This window comes from Brachyhypopomus gauderio, unplaced genomic scaffold (assembly GCF_052324685.1).
Source record: "Brachyhypopomus gauderio isolate BG-103 unplaced genomic scaffold, BGAUD_0.2 sc43, whole genome shotgun sequence".
NCBI lineage: Eukaryota > Metazoa > Chordata > Actinopteri > Gymnotiformes > Hypopomidae > Brachyhypopomus > Brachyhypopomus gauderio.
The window spans coordinates 1,935,541-1,960,797 of NW_027506869.1; the positions used below are offsets into that span (position 1 = coordinate 1,935,541).

The 25,257-nt window shown below is 44.8% G+C and overlaps 2 protein-coding genes across 2 annotated transcripts; both read right to left on the reverse strand.

Annotated features, from left to right (window-relative positions):
- Window positions 1-1,940: 1,940 nt before the first annotated feature.
- tc2n (tandem C2 domains, nuclear) lies at window positions 1,941-13,708 on the reverse strand. The gene is made up of 12 exons (XM_076985788.1): window positions 13,502-13,708; window positions 13,254-13,406; window positions 12,902-13,093; window positions 12,648-12,815; window positions 10,959-11,035; window positions 9,472-9,547; window positions 8,956-9,062; window positions 8,346-8,462; window positions 5,384-5,575; window positions 3,824-3,938; window positions 3,206-3,405; window positions 1,941-2,985 (listed from the first exon to the last, which is right to left on the reverse strand). The coding sequence occupies exons 2-12, from the start codon at window positions 13,321-13,323 to the stop codon at window positions 2,875-2,877; spliced, it is 1,425 nt and encodes a 474-aa protein (XP_076841903.1). The 5' UTR covers window positions 13,324-13,406; window positions 13,502-13,708; the 3' UTR covers window positions 1,941-2,874.
- A 915-nt stretch (window positions 13,709-14,623) lies between these two features.
- Window positions 14,624-24,828, reverse strand: fbln5 (fibulin 5). The gene is made up of 11 exons (XM_076985735.1): window positions 24,406-24,828; window positions 24,120-24,174; window positions 23,799-23,847; window positions 23,408-23,713; window positions 19,344-19,466; window positions 18,380-18,496; window positions 17,963-18,079; window positions 17,352-17,474; window positions 16,870-16,996; window positions 16,514-16,709; window positions 14,624-15,500 (listed from the first exon to the last, which is right to left on the reverse strand). Exons 1-11 carry the CDS (start codon window positions 24,447-24,449, stop codon window positions 15,339-15,341), a joined length of 1,419 nt encoding a protein of 472 aa, XP_076841850.1. The 5' UTR covers window positions 24,450-24,828; the 3' UTR covers window positions 14,624-15,338.
- Window positions 24,829-25,257: the final 429 nt, after the last annotated feature.

Below are 25,257 nucleotides of genomic sequence, written 5' to 3' on the forward strand. Positions count from 1 at the left end.
GGCACTAAAGACGAAGTTGCTTTAGAAGCGCCGAGACCAAGTGGGCGAGCACAAAAACACGTGCGGACAAACGGACACGTGTCGCATACACACACCTCAGCATGTCACTGCGATAAGCAGGACCTGGGAAGATAGAATTCAGAATAATTTGTTCGAAGAAATATGCAAAAAAACACGTACAGTTCGTTTTGGAGAGGCCTGTCTCGTGCTCTTTACGTCCAGCACCTTCTAACATTTGAAATTGGTCTGGAAAGATTTTTAAAACACTAGTCTGACATCTGAAGACGCCGCAGTGACAGACTGTGATCATGCAACCACAGGACATGTCTCAGCACCATCGGTAGTGTGCAGTTAGGATGGATATCATTTACCAACTTGAACAACTTCCCTTGTGTATGCTTCCCACAGCTGCCCTTGTGTGTGCACCAGATCCATATATTTCTTGGACCTCCTGGAGTCTCTTTCACGGCTATGTTCTAATGAATAATCCACTACATACTGTATACTGCACTCACGTTATACTGTATACTACATACTAGTCTCCACAGTATGTACACAGTGTGCTGTGTGCTGGAATATTTGGCCAGAGCATTACATCAGTGAGGTCTCTTTTGTATACTGGAAAAATTAATTTTGGTCATAAACTGCATGTGGCTTACTGATTTTGGGCCTAACCAGTAATCAAGTAGTATGTAGTATGCAGTATGCTATTTGAACACAGCCCCTGTTTCATACCAATCAGAGATGTCCTTGTACCAATTTTGACTCTTCCTGATTGGTTGGAGAATGAGCTCACTTATTGGTTGTTGAGTGTCATGTCACTATTTTTACAAGGCAAGCCTAAAAACTCGTGTTATTAAACATGGTTGATTTTAGCAGAACAACAAGATGAGAAAAGGCCAGACTGAAGACAGCTGTCCTGACCACCGTCCTGACCACCTTACAGCAAACAATCAGGACAACAGGAGCGTGCCACAACTCCTGCCAAACTCAGGATGTTATTCTGCTATCGTAAATCTGTCTGTGATAGTGAGATCGCTTAAAAACTGTTTGGTGTACAGTCAGCAAAACTCACTCCCACAGTAACGCCGATCAGCTGGGATTTGTTGTAGCTGCAGTTAAAGAATGTGGGAGAGGTGTGTCTGTCAAGGTAACCATTAACTCTGTTCAAACACATACTGCGTCAGTGGTGATGTCATTTAAACCTGCCTCCAGGATGCAGACACAAGCTCTTCAATCAAAGATGCTACCTTCAGGTACAGGAAGTAAAAAAAAAAAACTCACACAAGTACTCATAGAATTTCAAAAACGTTCGAGGAAACGTTTGGATGGATGTGAGGAAGTAGATGTTTAACTTTAGGAATGTGAGGTAAAGGCTATCGGGAGCGGGACCACTTCTGGTTCATTCAGGAATCTTTATACTGAGGCATCATTTAGATGTAAGAGATGGAATATTCACCTCACAGTCCTGAGCACATAAACTAGAGGTGGACATTCCAGGTTCAGAAAGTAAAAGTCCTCACCAAGATTTTACCTGGCTTGCACTAATTAGAAAATCCAGCAAGCTTGAGTAAAAATCCTGGGAAGGAGTTTTACTTTCGAAACCTGGAATCCCCACCTCTGAGAGAGCGTGCATGCAAGATACCACAGTGAAAGACCAGTTCTGACTGCAGCAGAGTTTTCACCAATGTGAGCTGCATTGATGTGTTCATAACGTTATAAATAGTTGGTCTGAAAATGGTACTGTCTGTTCCAAGCTGCTATAAACCTAAGACTGCATGTTGCATGTTTGGAGAGCAAATATCCAAATTCATATGTGCATATACCACCAGTCAGACGCATAAACACATGACTATTGGGAGGACATAGGGGACTATTTTCCCATAAAGGATGACAAATTCAGTGAGCAGGGAGGCAACAATAATCAGTTTGTTCCAGACTCAAGAGATTCATCAGTTTAATTGGTCAGTGGACTAGACTCTCACATATGAATGAGAGCCATACTTTTATGTATCAAGTTGCCAGATTTTGATGAATCAACCCTTTGTGTACACAGCCACAGAAACTACAAACAAGGCTTTTGTGCTTTTAAATACTCGTTAAAATGCTAGTTAGTTACATAATATTAAGGTAACACAGTTCTATGGCACTATTTTATACAGCATACGACGATGAAACTGGGCAGGTTTAAGGTTAGTGTGACCAATTGTGGGTACCAGGAAGAAAAGTTAGAAGGTTCCTTACGGACATTACAGGAAATACAGGGCAATGTACCACGTCATGCTAACAAACATTTCTTTGTCTGACACACTCACTCTCTCCCTTTCTCTTACCCTCCCTCATCCTCTTTGTAAAAAAATGTTTGAATTTAAGTATTGGATTTCCTTCGCACAAGAGTACAGTTCAATCCTTTTAACGTCTAAGGTGTTTTGAGAATGTCAGCCTTCTCTGTCCTACAAAACAGCCCCATAGAGGACAAACTGTGTCTTTCTATGAAGAAAAAAACAACTAAAATAAAATAAGTTCTCTTTCTTTTGAAGAAAACTACAGTCTGTCATTGTCAACACTTACAGAAGGCTGAAGGGTGTTTCTTCCTCATCCACAATATTTTAACACCAGATAATTGCTGTGTTTTCTACAGGAGCCACAGAAAGCACTCTGTACACTACACACTGTTGTTTGGCTTTTGGCAATGACTGTCCAGTCTGTTAAATGTAAATGACGTAGCAAAACATGTCAATTAAGGCAAGAAATTCACGGAAAAGATGAACAATTCTACAGCTAGAACCTCATATGACAGTTCACCAATATGACGTTGTGTGTCCTGTAGGTGCTTGGCTCCTGGATTCTCTCTCTCTCTCTCTCCCCTCTCTCTTAGGAGTGGCAAACTCTATGCCATGCAGTCACTATTTTCTCTGGGTGCTCGATGGAATCTTTCCATTGTTCCACTGCATCTGGTGATGGGCTGTCAACACCGAGGAGGATCTAGGAACAGGCACATGTACACACATGTTGGGTATCTAACGGGGTAACTTTTTGAAGCATTTAAAAATTTTCATGGCACACACACTTTCACTATGCTGATCTGTATGTTGGTGTATTATATATTAGTGTTCAGTCAAATTTTGAATTCTCTGTTGTTAAGCAAAAACTGTCTGTGCACCTGTGTGTGTGTGTGTGTGTATGCATCGAGGTCCATGCTCACCTGTCCAAGCAGGTGTTTTCTGCGAATGGAGCCATAGCTATACAGTTTGACTGACAGTCGAAGGTGATGGTCTTGATTGGTAGTTGGTATGAACACTGTCTCCGCCCACTGGGCTTTGCCACCCGACGACCGCACAATCTTCGTCTTTTTCTTCAACATGAAGCGGCCGTCACCGAACATCTCAACTTTCACGAAGAAACCTGCTTGGGAGTGGGCCAGGGGTGTGAGGTAGGTGCAAGGCAGGGCAGGGTGTGTGTGTGTGTGTGTGTGTGTGTGTGTGTGTGGGGGGGGGGGCACGACAGAGAGGTCACCAGGAAAAGAACGTTAATTCTATTCCACACTACAGTAGACGGCTATAGACACGACCTACCCTATGTTAACACATTATGATACATATCCCAGCTCTTGACACACCTGTGGCAGGTAACTGAGTACTGTAGCATACTGCCTCAGGACAGCTGAATAACTACTGAGTCATGGACTAGCTGGTTAGAGGCCTCTCTGACCCTCATTGATTGAAAGAAGCTAAAAAAGATCTGTTACAGTGTATAGAGAGTTATGACAGTGTTATAATATTTCCAGCTGTTTTGACTCTTATAATAAAACGAGAGGACTGACCATGTGTGAGAAGCGAGGATGATGATGGCAGGTTCTGGGCGGCGAGGATCCCGAGCTGGATGCGACTGCTGACTGGTTGGAAACGCAAGGAGAGCTGGAGCTCAGCATGAGAAACCTGCAGGAACCGAGCAGAGTGCTGGATGAGACCCACTGGAACACGCACAGCTCGGTGAGATGCAGGTCTCACTCTGCACCCATACACCTATATAGGGGATGACCTGTATGACTCTCCGGTGAAGTAACCTTCACCTTCCCTCCTAGTTTGTCAAGGAGGAGTTTGCCAAACATAAAACACAACATAAAACGCTTTGTGAAAACCCACTTTCTTCTTACAGACATTCAGCAACAATAAATGTGTGCTGTATGTATTTCTATTTTGTCCCTTTCAGTAAGCACCAATTTCACCAAGACCAAATGTAAGTAAGCGTGCACAGCCAATAAAGTGATTCTGATTCCATTCAGGCTGCCTTAGATTGGTTTAGATTGTGTGTGATTGCATTCGATTGGACTTGGCCGGCCCGGGCAGGCTTTTCAGGGCACCCCCACACACTCTCCCTGCTGTGAGTGCACACACACACACACTGATTTCACAAAGCAGGACGTGTGACCCAGTTTCGGCCCATGTCTGGTCCTGTGGCCTGCGTTCACTACTGAATTGTGCGTGGCTCGTGTTTACTGTCGGGGGTCTCATTTCCTGTCCCAGATCGGTAAAAATGATTACTTTTCTTTTCTATTTATTTTTGTCACATGAAGGGTCTGAATACACACATACACACATACACACTCACAAACCTGAAAAACACCTAACAGTATCTGTGAGTGCCGGGAACAGGAAGCACTGTGTATTACAACCACTTACCAAACGATACACAGCCATAAATCTACAGGACAATATCACATCATAAAAACATAAAACAATAAAACAGATGGAGCACTCCCGTTGAGCCAGTAATCTTCATTAACTACTTGCTCAGTATCTGACCGCTATCTTTACACACGCTTGGAATGTACATTAAAAGACGAAGAAACTGTATGACAGTAACGATCGTGAAAACGTTGTGCATAATTACTGTGGAAACCTCATTATGTCTAACCTAAACCATGTTCCTCTTCATGCCAACCAAACAGCAAACTGGGCAGAGGGGCTGTCATACTGTGCACTGTGTTTCTGCTCAACACATTACTATGGTGACATTCTGACTGCCGTTGGTCATGTCTGCGAGGTCTTCGTCCCCGTCTTTCCTCGTGCCCTTCTCTCACTCCCTCACTCTCTCACTCCCTCACTCCGTTACCTGTAGTCACTCCGTTACCTGTTCTCACTCCGTTACTGGCACGATCTAAATGCCAAAGTCTAGGACAGTCAACCCGAGCATGACTTAAAGCCTATGTTATGTATGACTGAAAAATGTTTTCCAGGCCAACAGACTACTTTGAACTAAGTAGTCGAGGCCTGTTGAGGTTTAGCGCAGGGATCTGAGTGCAGACTGGCCTGGGGGGCGGGGACACGCTGGAGAGAGGGGCCCAGCGCAGGTGTGTGTGTGTGTGTCTGTGTCCACCCACGCGTGATTTGCAGGGTGTCCGGAGCTCCAGCCAGTGTTGCGTCTCCTGCGTGCAGAGCGTCCGGAGGGAGACGGCGCATTCTCCCAGCGTGCGCTTCCGCGGGACGTGCGTGTGCACGCGCAAGACGAGGGCGGCACTCCGCAGCTGCTCCAGGCCCAGGGCGAAGACGAACGTCTCCATGAACACCACGTCCTGGAAGAAGAGAGAGGACACGGGCGCGTTGAATCACACGTGGAGCCGTCACGGAGACTAAAGGGTTAAAGCTAGCTTTAACTCTTCAACCGCGTGTTTTATTTATGGCGATGCTGTAGGTTATCCACTATCGGTCACACGTGTACTTGACGCTGCGCAAACAATCGGTATCGCCTGAACTCAGATAAAAATAAAATTCCGGTCTCGGTGCGTGATATCCGCCCAGGGAGGACAAGTGGGTGGCCCCCTGTGTGAACGTCACCGCGATCTTTAACTGGGACCTGCGCAGAAATCTTAGTTTGTTCATCAGCATGGGAGTACAAATAAAAGTGTTCCAAAAACAGCCAGCAGGAGGGAGCACGTTGGAATCATTCTCCTAGAGTTCACCTCCTCACACTGGCCAACTGGAAAATGACGCTGTGAATTTATGATCTTTTTTGCAAAGAGCTGCTGGCCAACAAGGTATCCAGACCATTAACCCCTGGAGCCCTGGTATGACAGTGGGTGACAGCTGCAGGTGAAGGAGAAATATTGCTTCATGTTACCACTGATAGGGCTAGCTAATCTACAGCTGTTGTTGTTTTGGTGCTATAAAGAGTTATAAAACTTTACAATGTAAAACAAAAGTGATGCAAAAACATCCATGTTTACAATCGGTTGTAGCAATACCAAGTAGGATGGGCATGGGGTACCTGTGTCCCAGGGTTGTGGTTTTCTGAGGGAGTCTCCTTGTAATTAAAATGATATAGATGATTGCGACATCAACTGTGTGCAGCTCAGTGGCTGAAAACGAATCGGTTGCAGAACTAAACAGTTGCAGAACTGTTTCTCTGTGACGTGACCCAGTCGAGGTTTAGCAGGAAATGCAGCAAAAGCATCGCTGTGTAGAATACAAGCCCGAGAATTCACCAGGAGACACACAAATAAAGTTAATTTAGCGCCGCTGTTCAGTCGGTCCCTCCGAGTTGGAACAATGACGGGTGGATTGTCGGGCCGGAATGGGAACTCGTTATGTAATCAGATAAGCAAAGCAGACACACAAGAGAAACGCCCAGAGCATGAACACGCATGACCCTCCCTCTCTCCCTCTCTCTCTTTCTCCCTCTCTCTCTGTACTCAAGAGCAGTAGGTGTTAGCATTTGTGTATACACTGTTGACTTGTGGATATCCTGTGTGGGACTCTATTGAGTAAAACCATATTTTCTTCTTATTCCTAAGTATTACATGAAAAACGTGAAAAATTAAATATACATATTTTCAGGAACAGTGTGTTCTGGTATAAGCACCCAACCTTTAGATCAGCCCTGCACATCTACTGTAACTGCAGTAATAGCACTGATCTACCACAAAGCGACCGTCAGGAGAAGTCCGTACTAAAGCGTGTACTGTACAAAACTGCAAATCTGTGGTGTGCGAAATATAGAGAGATATAGAGAGATATTTGGAGTGTTGTTGGCGATAGAGAGATATTTGCAGCGTTGTTGGCGATAGAGAGATGTTTGGAGTGTTGTTGGCGATAGAGAGATATTTGGAGTGTTGTTGGTGATAGAGAGATATTTGGAGTGTTGTTGGTGATAGAGAGATATTTGGAGTGTTGTTGGTGATAGAGATATTTGGAGTGTTGTTGGCGATAGAGAGATATTTGGAGTGTTGTTGGTGATAGAGAGATATTTGGAGTGTTGTTGGTGATAGAGATATTTGGAGTGTTGTTGGCAGTAGCGAACCGTGACCTTTAAACTTGGGCCCGCTACCCCCCCCCTCCCCCCCGAAATTTTTTTTTCCTTTCTTAATAAACTAAATAAAGAAAAACTGAGACGACAGTACAGCTTTAAAAACGCAATAAACAATAATATCTGTACTAGATAACATCTTAAGCAAAATAAGTTTCCAAACAAAATAAGGTTCACAGCTCCGTGGTTCTCGGAAGCGGAATATGTAAACAACGCGCACGAGGACGTCAAAGGGATGAATCGAAACTAGCTAGCGATGGTGCTAACGACAGCTAGCGTCGCCACAGCGGGCGGAAATTATCATACAGTTAAGCCCGCCCACTAAGAGAGAAGATATGATTGGTCAATTTTGCTGTCATTTGAAACTGGTATTGCGCTGAATTATAACTGCCAGGCCCTCTGTAAACGAACAGCGGGCATCACAGTCCTGATAGGGGGAGACACAGGCTCACAGGCTTCCACTCAACCCCTCACCTTCCAACACAGATTGAATAGACACGGGTGAATATTTTATTTGCTTATATTTTTGTAATTGTTTAGATGTCGAATGTCAAACTGTAAGTAGATAAAATAAAATTGGATAATTATATATATAATGCTTTAAGAATATTTTAGGCCCTCTGAGAGGGCGTAGAGGGCCCTGACGGTTCCCCACTGGTTGTTGGCGATAGAGAGATATTTGGAGTGTTGTTGGCGATAGAGAGATATTTGGAGTGTTGTTGGTGATAGAGAGATATTTGGAGCGTTGTTGGCGATAGAGAGATATTTGGAGTGTTGTTGGTGATAGAGAGATATTTGGAGTGTTGTTGGTGATAGAGATATTTGGAGTGTTGTTGGCGATAGAGAGATATTTGGAGTGTTGTTGGCGATAGAGAGATATTTGGAGCGTTGTTGGCGATAGAGAGATATTTGGAGTGTTGTTGGTGATAGAGAGATATTTGGAGTGTTGTTGGTGATAGAGATATTTGGAGTGTTGTTGGTGATAGAGATATTTGGAGTGTTGTTGGTGATGTAAGCCTGTGTACTACAACTGCACTCACTGGGGTTGCCTCCTTCACTGAAGTCTTAAACTGCACAGGCTTCGCCATGGCAATGATCCCTTTGACCCCAACCCTCTGCTGCTCCACCCCCTCTGTGTGCACACCGAGGTCCTTACACTGACAGAGAGAGAGAGAGAGAGAGAGAGAGAGGAGACAAAATGTTGAATACGGGGGCACAACCTGGAAGTGGAAAGAAGCAGATACCATAAAACCTGGAAGCCAAGAGCGGAAAAACTGTGTAGGCACTGAGATTAAATGGAAATAGAAAATTCAACATATTTTTTTTATTAAGAAATAAAACATTGCAGCCAGATGTTGAGATGTCATTCCATTCAAAAATGCAAATGCAGTCATGGGTATGTTTTGCCTCAGTGTGTATGAAAGAGCCAGGGGACTTAAGTAAGCAGGAAAGAGAGAGAAGGAGGGAGAGTAACAGAAGGTAAAAAAACAATGAAAAAAGGGGAGTGGAGAAAACCATGAAGTGGAGAGAGATGCAGTAGATTTCTCTTTCCATCTGTGGGACAGAAGCTCCATTGAGCTGGGAGGCAGAGGGGGCACAAAGGTGCGTTGTGTCCCAGGAAGGCTCCACTGGCCTGGGCTGTAATCCTACCTGCACCAGGGTGATCCACACCTGCTCCACTGGCTCCTGATAGCTCAACCGCACACACATTTTGCCCAGCTCACGCTCCCTCTCATCACCAGAGAGTGTTATGGACTCTATACACACACACACACACATCATGAGAAAAGAATATACACAGGCTAGGGAGGATGCATAAAGGGAAGGTTACAAATGTATCCTAAAAAGCGTGTGTGTGTGTGTGTGTGTGTGTTTGTGTTGGGGGTTGGACAGTGTTGGGACTGAGGATTATCTTAGACACCCTCCTGTGTGATCTGACAGCACAGTACCTGTCCTCTTCTAATCCAACAGTTTATTTTTAAAATCTGTCTGTGTGTGTGTATGTACATATGTGTGTGTAGTATATGGAAAGAGAAGGTCACGTTCATAATAATAATAGGGAGTAAAATGAAGTAGAGATTTGTCAGATAAGTCCAGTGCACTAGTGTCTGAGGATTCTCCTGAAACGGGACCTTCCGGGAATGCTGTCCTGCAGTGAATGGTTACCTAGGCTACGGCTGCTCCCGTAGGAGTCCTGCAAAGAGGACGTGCTGCTCGGGACGCTTGACACAGAATCGTAGCGCTGTGGACACAGACAGGGGGGCCGTTACTGGGGGGGACAGGAGGAACGCTGGAGTCTCAACACGGGGGGCTCGTAAACCCCTGAGCAGAGAGAAAAAACCAAGCAGCATTTGTCTGCCAACTGTGCAGCCTCATAAATGACTTCCACATTCCTCTGCATTTGTTCAAATCTGTTTGTCTTTTAATGGGAAGTTGTTTTTTCCGCTGTTTGGTCCAAGTGTTGCTCATTGCTGACAAGAGGGACCATTCAGGTCAAGGCCACATGCAGTGCCATCCCAGCCTGAACACTGGGTGCTACAGACGCATCGCATCGTGTGTGTGTGTGTGTGTGTGTGTTTATGTGGGGGGTGGAACGAATGAATGAATGAACAACCCTAACCACCACCGTAACACGAGACACATTTTCCACATGACCCTCCTCAACCTCTCTCTCTCCCTCTCTCTCCCTCTGTATTCAGGAACAGTAGGTGTTAGCCTTTGTGTCACAGATGAGCATTTGTATACACTGTTGACTAGACACATTTTATCACAGACCCCCTTAGACTGGGTATGAGAGCCCAATTTCAGAACTATAATGGACGTCCCACTATTACAAACAATGTACAGCAGCTGTGTTTACATCTGTGTGTGTGTGTGTGTGTGTGTGTGTGTGTGTGTGTGTGTGTGTGTGTGTGTATGTGTGTGTGTTTGAGAGAGAGAGAGAGATTGAGTGTGGCCCCTGGACTGAGACATTAAGTCACTGTTGAAGACTTGCTAAAATATCAGTACCTACAACGAACCTACCCAATATCATTTACATAAGCTGAAAGAAAAGAGACCCCACCCTGGGCAGTACCACCTGACTTTGGATCAAACGCTCAGCATCCATGTAATTTATCCCCCATTCAAAATGTCCTCTTGCATGGAAACGTCACTTCAGCTCCACTAAAAGCAAATACACTCTGGTCAAGAGTCTCTTCCCTCCCAGCTAAACAGAGCCAGAAGAAAGGAGACAAGTCCAAGCCAGTCACGTGTCGGTGAGGTATTTACAGTTAGGAGAAACAAATCTGATTTTAAAGTAAGCAATATGCTAGCTGCACAAACATCTGTTTATGAAGTCATGTTTTTAAAACAATGTTATTCAGTCTGTATTTTTTAAGGTACAGAAGAAGATGATGACCTTTACACAACGCAATCAACAGCTGAGTACACGGGAGTCATTTGATTTGGCTTTGTTCACTGACGCTAATCTTGTGACGTGGACTGAGGAAGTGGAGATGTACAGAGGTCTGTGTGTGTGCACATGTGAGTGTATTTGTGCAAGTGCACGTGTGTGTGTCTGTGTATGTGCTTGGGCGTGAATGTTTATGTGTGTGGGCATTTGTGTGCATATATGTGATTGTGTGTGCATGTGTGTGTGTGTGAGCATTTACCTGCAAGTGGGGACTTTGACGGCCACTCAAATCCAACATGGAGGAGGAGAGCCTCTGTCTCCCGCTCTGATCAAAGGCTACAAGAGAAACACACTGATTAACACACTGATTAACACACTGATCAGCACCAATACCCACACCCATACCCACACCAATACCCACACCCATACCCAAACCCATACCCACACCCATACCCATACCCAAACCCATACCCACACCAATACCCACTCCCATACCCACACCAATACCCACACCAATACCCACACCCATACCCACACCCATTCCCACACCCATTCCCACACCCATACCCACACCAATACCCACACCAATACCCACACCCATACCCACACCAATACCCACACCAATACCCACACCCATACCCACCAATACCCACACCAATACCCACACTCATACCCACACCAATACCCATACCCACACCAATACCCACACCAATACCCACACCAATACCCACATCCATACCCACACCCATACACACACCAATACCCACACCAATACCCACACCAATACCCACACCCATACCCACCAATACCCACACCCATACCCACACCAATACCCACACTAATTCCCATACTGATGTTCACAAAGGTGCCCACATGGCACTAATGCCCACATGGCACTGCATTCACAATAGGTCTGACTGGCTTTCATATCAGTGCCGATCCGTTACATCCTAAATTCAAACATTGTTTTTGCTTGCTTCTGACTGCCATGTGGTTAGGACACAGTTTAGTGTGGGTTTAGTTTCGATTGGAAACGTCAGGTAACCATCAAAATGTGGTTAAGTGTTGATTTAAAGAGTACAAAACAAACAACCAGAGATCTGAGTAAATTGAGCACTACCCAAAGAATGTGAACAGCACAATGACAGATGTGATTCATGCATCCACCAACATCTGTTACATAACAAATCGATGAGATGAACACTGTTCCCAATGCCAACAAGCAGGCTTTATTTCCTTAATCAGTGCAGAACACAGAAAATGCACAAACCATAGTTTACTTAACAATATGACCTGGACTATTGTTTAGGAGAATGCATAACGCACAACAGTGGACTTATGTTGAGGAATGGCCATATGGAGCACAGGAGGCCATTAAGCAGAGGGTAAATATTTGAGAGGAGAATGGCGTGCATCGGGGTGCCACTGGAAAATTATATAAGATTAGCCAGTTACATAATCTACAGAGTTGCCTGTTTACTTTATGAAAAAAAGACTCTTTACCAATGGCCATAAAGGAGAGGAATGATAAAAGACACCATATGGACCTAACGAGTGCGTTTATTTTATGGTTTAATCATTTCCGGACCCTCATCTTTCGGAGGATCTTTCGGAATTTGGATCCACCATGGCCAGGATCATGGCGGACTGGTCCTTGAACTGGCCTTGGAGGACGCTGAAGTCTTTAATTACAACAAGATCTAATGAAGTCCTGCACTTTTGCAGGAGGTTGTAAGGACACATGGGGGGGGGGGGGGGGGGGGGGTCTGAGGTCCACAAAAAACCCATCCGGTTCTAGAACTGGACTGCACAGGCTCCATCCTGCTTCTGTGAAGGGTTCTAGAACTAGAACCCCAACCAAAAGGGTTCTGTGAGAGTTTCTGATCAGAGGATGCTGCTACGTGTAGGACAGCAGTCCCTGCTGTGTGAAGAGGTACCAGTGACCTACCCAAAACATGGAGGGGAGAAGAGCCTCTCTTATTGGGTCGTCTCACGGACCCTGGGGACGCATGGCTGGTCACATTACCAGGGAGAAAGTGTCCGCTGGGGTCATATACGACCGGGCTGGTAGCAGAAAGTTCTGCCTTCCTCTCTGCATATGTGACCCTTGCCGAACCTTCAGGAAATTGACATATATTTTTGATTTTGCATATATTTGCATCTATACTCAACATGAGAGAGGTTTTGAAAATTTTGTCTCACCGTGTAGCCCGCTCTGAAAATTATTATACTGAGACCCTCGGGGTTGCACGTAGGACGGTCTGGTGGATGGGAGGACGAATGGGACATCTTTGCCATCAGGGGGCAGTTTGGAGAGGAGGTAATCCTCCGAGACGCCTATTCTCTTACCTTCGGTATCTATCGTCACTTTTTCAGGGACTCGCGCTTCGATTACTGCAACGAGCGAAATGAATCAATCATAGATCCACGATATAGCAAAAGACAAAAAAGTATCACCCCACACCTGTTAAGATTTTATATGCGATCATTTGGGTTGTTTTGCAAAGTTAATTACGAACATCCCGCAATATCAGGAGTAAGAGTTCAGACTTACTTTGAACGCGAGGTTCTTCTTCCTTGGTCATAAAAATCTTGCAGCAGTTTTTAATACATTCCATTGCCATACTGAAGACTTCAAGATAACCAACCCTTAGGTGTTTTTCACTTAATAATGCTTGAACTCCTCTCCAAGGTTTAGCTGGTTATCCTGATAAAATAAATAATCATAAGTGATGTAGGCCTACTATAAACATAACTTTTCTCAGACCAACGACTTAATAATATTAAATATGTTGTGGTTACCTGAATTTCCACCAGACAAAAACTTTCAGTAAGTCACCGGTTGTCATAGCGTCTGTTCAACATGTATAATGTGCAAATATCGTACACAATAATCGCAGGATACAATAATAATCGATTAATCCCATCCCCGAGGACCGATTACACCTGCTTTGGTGTCAGGTCTGTGGAACGCACGCGCTGTGCGCGCCGTTTCTACAGGTGCAGTTGGAAGCCTCTCGGCAGCAAATGCACCTCTGCCCCGGGACTGGGTCATAGTGTCCGCTGGGTTCTTGTCTTTTGTGTGTGTGTGTGTGTGTGTGTGTGTGTGTGTGTGTGTGTGTGTGTGTGTGTGTGTGTGTGTGTGTGAGCAAAATGTTACCACGTACACTTTACGCAAATAAAGTCTAATGCAATTTACACTAAATGTTTCAATATACACAAAAATAGCATTTGCACTTCTTATGCTAATTTCACCTAGTAACATATATTTTACAGCTTCAATATAATGATTTGGCCATAACCCACTCATCAATAAAACTGTTGCTATATTACAATAAGTACTAACTGTATAATTCTTCCTAGCAATGTTTTCACCTGCATCTGATAACAGTTCTTGTCTTGCAAGTGGAATTTTTTTATGTCTGATGAATTAATGCTTACAAAGCATGGCTATTTATCTGTTGAAACTAATCACCTGTATCACACCGATCATTTGGTCTGGCAGTGTAATGCAACTATCTTTATTTTAGAAAGTAAACAGCACACCATTCAATCACATGCAATTCTGACCACAACGGATATTTCAGTTACATTGAAAATGCCCTGCTTTTTACCCGAAAGAGACGATTTCAGATTTTTTTTTCAGTTATTCATTTCTGTGGAACGACTCATGAATTTAACTGTCTAGCTAGCTTAGCTAACTTAGCCAGAAGGCCTAATTAAAACAAGTGATTAAAATAGGCTCCATACTCAGAAGCCAGGCTTATTAGAGCTAATTATATGTTAACAATACCCTACCAAATTACTCACTTTCTACAGTTGCCGAAGGACTATGACAGCTTGAATATAGAACATAAGTGAAAACACAAGATTAACCTGCCTTTAGGTATTTGATTAAAATTTGATTAAATCACATTCAACAGATTTTCAGGTCATCAAGTTCATCTTTATTTGACTGACCAGGCTCTCTTGTTACACCAACAAATAAAAAAGATACACAACATATGATCCATGGGATAGATGGTAAACCACAAAGACGTAAAGGAGAATCATGACTGGACAAGCTGATGGGAGATGATGACAGAAACAGCCTTCATCAGTGGTCAAAGGTCTGACTAGGCCTACATGAGGAGAGGCTCCAGTTTGACAGACTCATGATTCAAAATTTGGGAGCTGACACAATTGCAAACTTTATGCAAGTTTCACGTAAGTTCACTTTCACAGTTAGTTTACTGGAGCAAATGGATCGGGTGTCTGATGGTGTGGTGAAACGCCCCTTTAAGAACGAGGAAATGATTTCCTAAAAGACAAACACAAATGCAAACATAAAATCACAATACTAAAGAAAAAACATAAATATCCTTCTGAGTGGATGTAAGTGGGTGGATGAAGTGGATATGGAGGTTAAGAAAGGCAACCTTTATTTAACTTCAATTATGAAAAAGGCACAGTTTGGTAAAAGGCACAAACTGGTGCAACACCGCATTCCTGTTGAGGGGCCAGGGTGTACAATACAGTCCACAACTGTAGAACAGATATGAACAAACACAGCTGCCTGATGGGTAATGCAGTAACAGGAAGTCCATGATGGAGGTAAGAGGCCCAGACAAGTGGAAGGTCAGAGGTTATCTGCAGGGCTTTAGAAGGGGTACTCAGAGACGAATATTGTGAGGCGAATGATGGAACTGCCCCGAAAGTTGATGACATTGTTGACTGTGACCATCTCCAGGTCCAGGACGACTGTCTTGGGTCCTCTGATTGGCCGAGCCAAAACCAGCGTGGCACTGACATTGCTTGTTTGCTGTGGAGAAAAGAAAGTGATCAGTTGCAATATATTTTAATTGTGGTATTCTGGAGCAGTCAAGCTATTGAAATACAATGTCTGTCCAGACCACATGTTGCTTATTGTGCACTGGACAGACAAGACACAAAGTAAATTTGAATTATGAAACAAAGGTGAGATTTCTGGGTGAATGTTCCAGCTGTTCATATGTGTATGGCTCCCTCTACTGGCCACACACACATGGGCACTTGCATACACACATACACACACACACCTCTAAATGGGTGTTACTTATATAACAGTAGATAAAATGTGAAAAATGTACACCTATATCAAGTGTCATTCCAGTGTCAAACTACATTAATTCATCTCAGTTTTGTCAAGATTTTGTTGTAATTGATAGATTAACAGCTTGGTTTCACTTACAGTGATTGTGAAACAACCTGATATTAAAACATATCATACATTCATTTATGTTTTAATGCAGTGTATGCAATTCCCAAAACCAAATACATTTTGTATACAAATAAGTCTCCACAAAACCTTCTGTTGACATCCAGTGAACCTGGTAGCTAGCTAGATTTATATAATGTTCACAACATTTTAGCTCATTCTTTATGCCATACAGTCTTCTTCTTGCCAGTGCCTGACACCCAGGAAAAGGTCTGCAATCGATTTTTCTTTTTAAAACACAAAGTTCCGACATCACACAGCATTTCTGTAGCAATGAAAACAATTCCTTTACCTACGAATGTGTGTAAGCAAGTGAACGAAGATTGATTTATAACAAATGTGTAGTGTTGCAAGTCTCCCAACCAAGATACAGCAAGGAGTTATGACACTATAATCTCAAAACCTGTTGCAGTGACCACTGAGTAACAAAAAATATTATCATGCAGTCTGCGCCTGGTATTAACCGTTCAAAGGCTTTTTGTTCCAGATTCTGTAATCCTCAACCTATTATAGAACCTTCTAGAATCTCAGGGGGAGTGGAACAAAGTCGTGGTCAACTGCGTGCTCCCGAAACTCACCCGCATGTAAAACTCTCTCCCTTCGTTGCCAGATTTGATCTGGAAGATGTAGAAGGCCCCTGGGTAGCGTGTGGTGGCCTGCATTTGAAAAATATCAGCGGGAACACTGCGGCCAGAGGACAGGTCCATGTGGCGGTAGAGAATTGTGAAAGGTCTCTCTCGACAGAGAGGGTTCTCTGCTGAGCACATGCATTGACTGACAGAGAGAGAGAGAGAGAGAGAGAGAGTGAGAGAGAGAAAACTGAGCTACCACCAAAAGTAAGACATTTTCAGTATTATTGGAGGTTATTGGAGTATTATTTGAGTAGCACACGCCCTCTATGTACATTCCTGATGTGTTTTCATCTCTAACTCACTTATCGCTCAGGTCTATGTAGGGGGGAGGACATATGAGGGGGTCCAGGCAGGTGTACCCTCCCTGGAAATTGAAACACACTTGTGCTGTTGTACACGTGTTGTTACCAGACTCACATTCATTGAGGTCTTCAAAATCAAACACACAACAGTTAGTCAGGGGTCAGGTCAAAGTTCACGTCATCAGAATCACCATCAACAACCAGTACAGACAAAACAGCACCAAATTATAAATTGTTGCACACTTACAAAACATGCAGCATAACACAAATAAGAATTGCCACACATTTATAAACAGTCAAGAGGAATTTTACACTATTCTTCCAAAACATTACTAACATTGCACAATCACCTTCATACAGGTAATGCACGTCAGGTCAACACAATTATACAGACCATGCTGTCCTTAAGTGACTCAGTGAGGTCATACTGAGAGTTAACCCCGCCCCCTTACTTTCCAGGGTGTTATGAATATGTGGACTACCTTCACAGCTTCTGCCGTCCTCAAACACATAGTACCCGGGCGGGCACGTGCACGAGAACGAGCCTGGCGTGTTCACACACGTGTGCTGGCACAGGAAGTCCGAGAAACTGCACTCATCCAGATCTGACGTGAGAGAACAGGGTTTCAGAACACACACACACACACACACACACACACACACACACACACACACACACACACACACACACACACACACACTTGCACGTTTCTAACAGACCTAACCCACATGTGTGACATCTTAAAGCTTCAGGCGCCTGAATTTAATTTACAAAGGAGTATTTCTCTTTCATCTTTCCTGTTCTTCTCTTCTCTCATCCCTCCATCCTCATCTGTTCATCCAGTCTATCTCAGTCTATCCCTCCTCCAATCAGACTGTCCATCTCTCCCTTCTCCTGCCACTTGGCCCTTATGTTCTTATGTCTATGTCTCCTCCTTCACCCTACGCTCCTCTCTCCTCCACTCCTCTCCCCATCTCATCTCCTCCCATCCTTTCCTCTATCCTCCTCTCCCCTCCTTCTCTTTCCTCTCTTCTCCTCCTCTTCTCTCCTCTCCTCCTCTCGCTTCTTTTCACCGCGTCCTCCTCTGTTCACCGATGCAGGTCGTTCCGTCAGCAGCGATCTCGAAGCCCTCGTCACAGTTGCACATAAAGGAGCCGTACGAGTTCAGACATCCGTGGGTGCAGGGGTTAGTCTCACACTCGTCTATATCTACAGAGAGAGAGAGGGAGAGAGAGAGAGAGAGAGAGAGAGAGAGAGAGACAGACAGACAGAGACAGAGAGAGAGACAGATGCAGAATACAATTTCAATAAAAAATTATCTAGCTAGTCAAGGTCTTCAAGAACACCTGAACTAGAGCCAAATTTGTTAGATTAGCATGACTAATCTGTGTTAATTAGCTTTACTAATATGTCTTAGATAAGGAAACAAGAAAAACATATCGAGAGTGTGCACACACATACATGTACATGTACGTGTGTGTGTGTGTGTGTGTGTGTGTGTGTGTGTACCTTGGCACGTCCTGCTGTCGGTATTCAGGTTGAATCCTGGATTGCAGGAGCAGGAATAGGAACCTGGCAGGTTGGCACACAGTTGCTGGCAGTAACCATAGCGACACTCATCGATATCTGTACGAGAGGGCATTTAGAATCACATAAAATAATGATGGGAGAAAGCAAACAGTCCAGCAGCCATAGCAGTACAGGAAGTGACAGGATGTGACAGGAAGTGACAGGAAGTGATATTTCTAATGGTGATGTTTCTAATGTTTTATGCTTCTCACATACTCAATCAGGCCCGAATGAGTTGGTGAATTACGGTCAATCAATCAATTAATCAATCAATCAATCAATCAATCAATCAATCTATCTATCTATCTATCTATCTATCTATCTATCTATCTATCTATTGAGATATACATATTTATGTAATCTAGAAAAAGAGGCTCTGTTTAACATCATGAAATCTCACACCTAGAAATAACCATTTTTTTATTTTTTATGAATTTTCTATCTAGAGTTACATTTTTATTTAGAAGATGTTTTGTTTACTGTAATTTGTTATGTGTCTACCAAAGAAAAAAATGGGTCACTCCAAAATTCTGGTTTATTAATCCACAGAACAGAACCTCTCAGTGGCTTCAGTCTAGGTTTGTGGTATACATTAACTGCTCAGTATGGACAAAAACATTATATCATGATTATGTTACTACATACTGTGATTGCCTTAAAAGTCCTGACATGACTAAACATACATTAATCTTATCCAAATACTGTACATTAGTTGGGTCAAATTTATCCATATGCTCATTGATAATTTAAAAAGGTTATGATCAGCGATATTATCACTTTGGCCAATATTGTGATAACGGTTCACAAATGATATATCATGTAGCTCTACAAGCGTTTCTGTGACAGAGGCAGCAACTCTGTCCATGTTACCGCTCCCTGATTGGGTGGTGGTGTGGTCACTCACCCTGGCACTGCCCGGCCACCAGCCAATAGCCCTCGGTGCAAGAGCAGGTGTATCCGCCCGCCGTGTTTATACACACTTGGGTGGGATTGCACTGGTGGGATTCAGTCTCACACTCGTCGATGTCTGGGAGAGGAGAGGAAGAGGAGAGGTGATGTTGTTATCAGAGATTCAGCCTTAGCTCTTACGTCCTTATTCACCACCACAGGGCAGAGACGGCTAAACACTGATTCTAGTGTTTAACTATCAAAGGTACAGTTCTTTTCGCAGGCATGGACGAAACCCCCAGCAATGATCTCGGGCCAAGCGCAGTAACACAGGACACACATACCATTGTTATGGCTTCGTAAAGTTGAATCTCGCTAGGCTTGGAATACACAGCCTTGTAATTAGCACCAGTCATGTTAGGATGAACTACACTTACACAATGTAGTTCCAAAAATGGAACTTGGACCCAGAGTTTCAACTTTCTGTCCCCCTCTCTTTCTCTTTTTCTCTCTACCTCTTTCTCTCTCTCTCTCTCTCGCTTTTTCTTTCTCTTATCACCGGGTCCCCCCAACCAGCGCATGTCCATATGTGGGCATAGCAAACCCAAAAAAAGACCACTACACATTTGGTGCTCAGACAGTGAAGTCACACATTTAAAAAGAAACGTGTGTATGTATGTGTGTGTGTGTGTGTGTGTGTTCGTGTATGAGAGGAGGGGTGTGTGTTAACTGTAGATAATTACTCTTGTTTGTACAGGCTGACCTGGTGGCTGATAGCAGGTTGCACTGGGTGCCAGACCTAAACACACAGGGGGGGGGGGGGGGAGGCGCGTGGGAGACCCACAGTTGGGCTGCGTTCCAATAGCAACACCTGCTAGCACTTTGGAGTGCACACTTCAGTAAGGGGTGGAGGGCAAACATGTGGGTCCCATGCGCACCAAAGGGACACGGCACAGGGGGGGCCAGATGTGCAGAGAGGAGGCGGCGGGTGGGGGAGGCGGGGCAGGCGGGGGAGGCGGGGCAGGCGGGGGAGGCGGGGCTCTTTCGGAAAGGTTCAGTTCACCTCCTTATATAGACCGACTTAAAGAGAGCACAGGACAAAACTTGTCCTGTGGGGGTAAACATTCATGACCTGTGGGGGTAAACTGAGACAGCGGATGACCACTTGGGTAGGTGAAACAAGAGATTGAGACAGAATGAGATGGAGTGAGAGAGACACACACAGAGTGAGAGAGAGTGAGCAAGAATATGAGAGAGAAAGAGATAGAGTGAGAGAGAGAGAGAGAGAGAGAGAGAGAGAGAGAGAGAGAGAGAGAGAGAGAGGTCATCACTGAGTATATAGTTATTGGTTCGCTTCCAAATCACAGTTTAGGTTAAAGATCGATTAGGTGATGCTGTTAGCAAGCTGGGAACAGCCACACAGAGCCTGTTGTCAGAGTTAAAGAAGAAAGGGCCATATCTCCCTCCCTGAACGCATTGCTTACCTCATGTAAAAATAAAGAGATTATCATTAAAGGAAGAATGATCAGAATCCATTACACAACACCGTCATCTTTGCAGCAGGTCTCCCCTCCTGGTGGTTCAGTCAAGCAACACCTACGCATGTTTAAAGATTACACCACTGTTGCTAGAGTGAATGTATACAGCGAGGCAGAACACACATCGTGGAAGAAGAGAGTGGTTGGTGTGTCATGCATGGTTTAATATAAACGTGTTTCATAACAACCGATTCCTTATCAGTCGCATTTGCAAGCACGCTGAAGTATTTCACCAGGCGGTTTGTTCCGAGTGCTTTATTCAACGCGCTCCGATTTAAGAGATTTAAGAGGGGCTTCCCGCCAGCGGCCGGTGAAGTGAAGCGTGCCCCCGTCTCTCGATGCTCTGGCCTGGGCTACGACACGCGCTCTCCTGCCCTGGTGGCTAGCAGCTCATGCCACACACTGATGAGAAATGGCCTGCCCAAACTGCACAAAGAGAACCTTCAGGCTTCACGACCTCAGCGATGACATCATCGGCCCGCGAGCCGGGCGCGCCCCCGGACCTCCCGCAGACCGAATGAACGAGACGGAGGCTCTCGGCCTGTGGAGAGCACGCAGGTGCTGCGGCGAGACCGAATCTTCGGCAAATTCTAGAACTCAAGCCCAGACTGCACTGCTCTCAGACTGCGGGCTTGCAGGGGCTACAGTCAGGACGGGTTCAGGAACTCAGAACTGGGCTTTTGTCTTCTGTAGCTGAGCACCACTGAAAACAATGGAACCTTTTCCTAGTTTTGTACTCTATGCAACACTGACACACACACACACACACACACACACACACACACACACACACACACACACACACATAGGCTACACACACACACACACACACACACACACACACACACACACACACACACACATATAGACGGGGCCATGGCTGACAGATAAGGCATGGCATGCTTGCGGTCTGGGTTGTTTCTGGCCCATAAATGCATCTTTCAACCCACACAGCCAACACGCACACACACACATACACACAAATCTGAAGTCCCACAGTTGAAGGCCCCACCCCATATCACTCAGGAAAGGCCCGGGTGCCAATGGGAAGTGTCCTTCAACATCTCATGACCTCATAGCTGGCATGAGGAAGAGCACATGCAGAAATAGCGGGTGTCTGAGTGTGGGATCTTTCACGGCTTACCCAAACAAGGCTTAAAGACCCAAAAAAGCCTACGATTTCCCACTAATACCCAAAAGAGGTGATTATCTGTCTCAAAACTCAACTACCAGCCTGAGCTGAACGTCTGGCTCCATTTTCCATCTATTAACCATTTCCACTTGACTTCAAGAGTATGCAGCTTTGGCCCAACAGGGTTTCTGTGGAAATATATGTTTGTGTGTGTGTGTGTGTGTGTGTGTGTGTGTGTGTGTGTGTGTGTGTGTGTGTGTGTGTGTGTGTGTGTGTGTGTGTGTGTGTGCACATGAGAGAAGGAGTGTGCGTGTCCCTTTTTATGGCATGTGGGCTACACCTTCCAAAAATGGGCTTCAAACCTGAGAAAGTGACCTGAAAAGATGGTAGACAGGAAAGAGAGAGCAGGTACAGAACAGGACAGGGATTCTCCCTTCAGCCACGAAAACACAGCACATAGTTTAGAACCCCGAAACACACATTTTAAAACCATCACTGGCCATTACAACGAAATCAGTCATGCCATACGTCACACAGATCCAGCCACAATTTCCAGACAACCGTACCGCCGCCTGAGATATTGCAGACAGACCCTCCATTCCAAGGAAATGGGCGTTTCAAAATGAAACATTTTCTTCAATCAGAAGTTAACAGGTACAAAAAGATGTGATTTACTGATGTTGATCAAGTTTTATAATACCCCAGTGTTCATCATGAATGTGATTAAATTTAGTCGACTGGTGGTATTTTTCAATTGTTTCTGCTATTCCTTAATACAAGAACACGAGATGCATTTTAACTATCCTGAACAACCCACAGCAAATATGATAACTGTTAGATGATGTCTAATTAAGATGGAAACATTTCAATGTACAGCGTCCTGCGGCTGCACGGAAACACACGAGCTAGTGCGAGCTTAGACTCTGCTAAAGTCTTTAAGTCGAGGCGATTCGGCTGTAGACTCACAGACCACCACAGATATGAATAAAGTACAGCCCTTCCATTTATGATGTCTGCGCGTCGTCTGAGACACACGTGACCCACTTAAACGCGCTAAAAACACAGCTCGGCCTCGTGTAACCTGGAGGAGAGACGTCCAGCGAGCCGGGCAGGTATCGCATTACACCCCTCCTGGAGGCACATTTCTGCCCTTGGGTTTGTAGTTTATTCCCATTAAGGCTGAGAGAGAGAGGGGGGAGGCTGAAATGGTGCCACTACTGTTTAGCACAACTCTGATGCTGATGCTTATTCTACATATTAAACACTGTGAATGCACAAATCACTAAAATCTAACCATATGTTGAGAGAATGCGTCTTAAAAGCCGATCAGTACTGTGATGTGTATTTGTGCAACCCTTCTGCCGACGTCACGAACTTTAATGCACGAACTTCAATGACGCAATGCCTCACCTACGCACGTGCCGTCTTCTCCGAGTGTGTAGCCAAGGATGCAAGGAGCGGAGGGCCGACTCACTATCGGATAGCTCGGGCCGGGCCCGGGACCGGGACCGGGGCCTATGGGAGTCTGGGGAGGGAAGACTTCGGGAAAGCCAAGTGATGTTTCGGGGTAGGACGTTTCGGGGTAGGACGGCTGTTCGACTCTTTCGTAGGACTGAGAGTAGAGAGTGCGCGGGAGACACAGGTAACCTCCGTTCTGGTTTACGCATCTCATGTCGCCCCGACAAGGATCTGGCAGCGTCCGGCATTCGTCAATATCTGCGTTGCAACGAGAGAAGCAACGCGTTATGTCTTCACCTGAGTGTGTCGATCATCTCAGCGTTCAAATCTTTGACCTACTGACCGATGCACTGTCTGGCGCGGCGCTCGTAGGTAAACCCCTCCGTGCACCTCTGCGGAAATTGAAAAGTACGTTACAAGATGGACCAGATACGACATTAAACGTTAATATGCGTCAAGGGGCATGCATGTGGAATCACAAACGTGAAATGGTGGAGTTTGCAATCATTTCTCGTTACAGTCTGTCGAAATCAGTTATGTAAATCTTGAAAACCAATCTGAGGACATCGAAAACAAGCTCGTTGCGACACACACATAACGGTGCCAGACTAGAGCGAAAGAGACGGGTCCAACATGCGCGAGACGTGCGCGAGGCCACACTTACCTGACTTTTTACAGACTGACTGCAGCATAATAAAACTATCACAGCTGTCAACATCCTGTAGAGGGACATACACCGTCGTACAGTAAGGCCACCACAGCAACAGGTCACACACCAAAATGCTCCATTCATTTAGATGAATATCCTATGGTTGGACACTGACCAGGTTCATCGAGCATACCCTTTTAAAATTACATTAACATTCATAAATTACATGACGGAAATAAAGTATATTGTGGGACTGAAATCAAATAATTGCATTTTTAAAGATCCGGAATGATAAACTAACCTCTCGTAGGCTGAGGAACTCAAGCCACGTACTTCAAATGACATGTTTTTTATGGATCCTTGTGGTTCCCCTCAAGAAAAAAAAATGCAAAAACGACTGTAAATTCCTTCCAACAGGAACAAGGATAATTCTTCTTTCTACCTATTGTAACTGCTCCTCGGACCAATGCGCAAAAAGTGGCGCCCTTGCCGCCCCCCGAAAGTCGACACCTGGTTTTAGTTACCCGCTCCGGCCGTTCTTCAGACCACAGGCAAGAAATCCTCTTCGAGCATCGACCAATAGTAAGGGGGAGTGTCTTGCAAAGAAATATATATATATTTTTTTATATTGCAAATGTTCTATTTCCCCTGCTCGGCCCACTCCACGGGCTGTTTAGCAATGCAAATACGCGGGGGCCCCGGTGTAGTTTGGCGACAGCTGGCTTCTATCAAACACAGACGTCCCCCTTTGGAACGAAAGCGCGCGCGCTGTGAGCAGCCTTGGAGCTCGCGAGCCAGCGCGGATAGAAAAGGGGGGTAAAAAAAAAGAAAAGCGGGCGGCCGTGGAGTTATGAGACGACGTAGCAATAATTTGTAAGGTTTAGCGGACCGCTAGAATTCAGAGGAGGCTACTGTTGCGCATCTCAGGTTACTGTCCTTACCTAGAAGCAGATGTGAAGAAGGGCCTTCCAGCAGATCTTAGCAGTGCCTTAAGGGAGCAAAAAAACTTAAGACATGCTTAAAATGTCTTAGCCAAGAATGTGGTACTTTTAGAGTTGTTTATATTCTGTCATAGCAAGGACATCAGAAAATGGTCATGGCTATCAGTTACTTTTGCACCTTCAGGACACACCCAGACCCCTGAAACAAAACA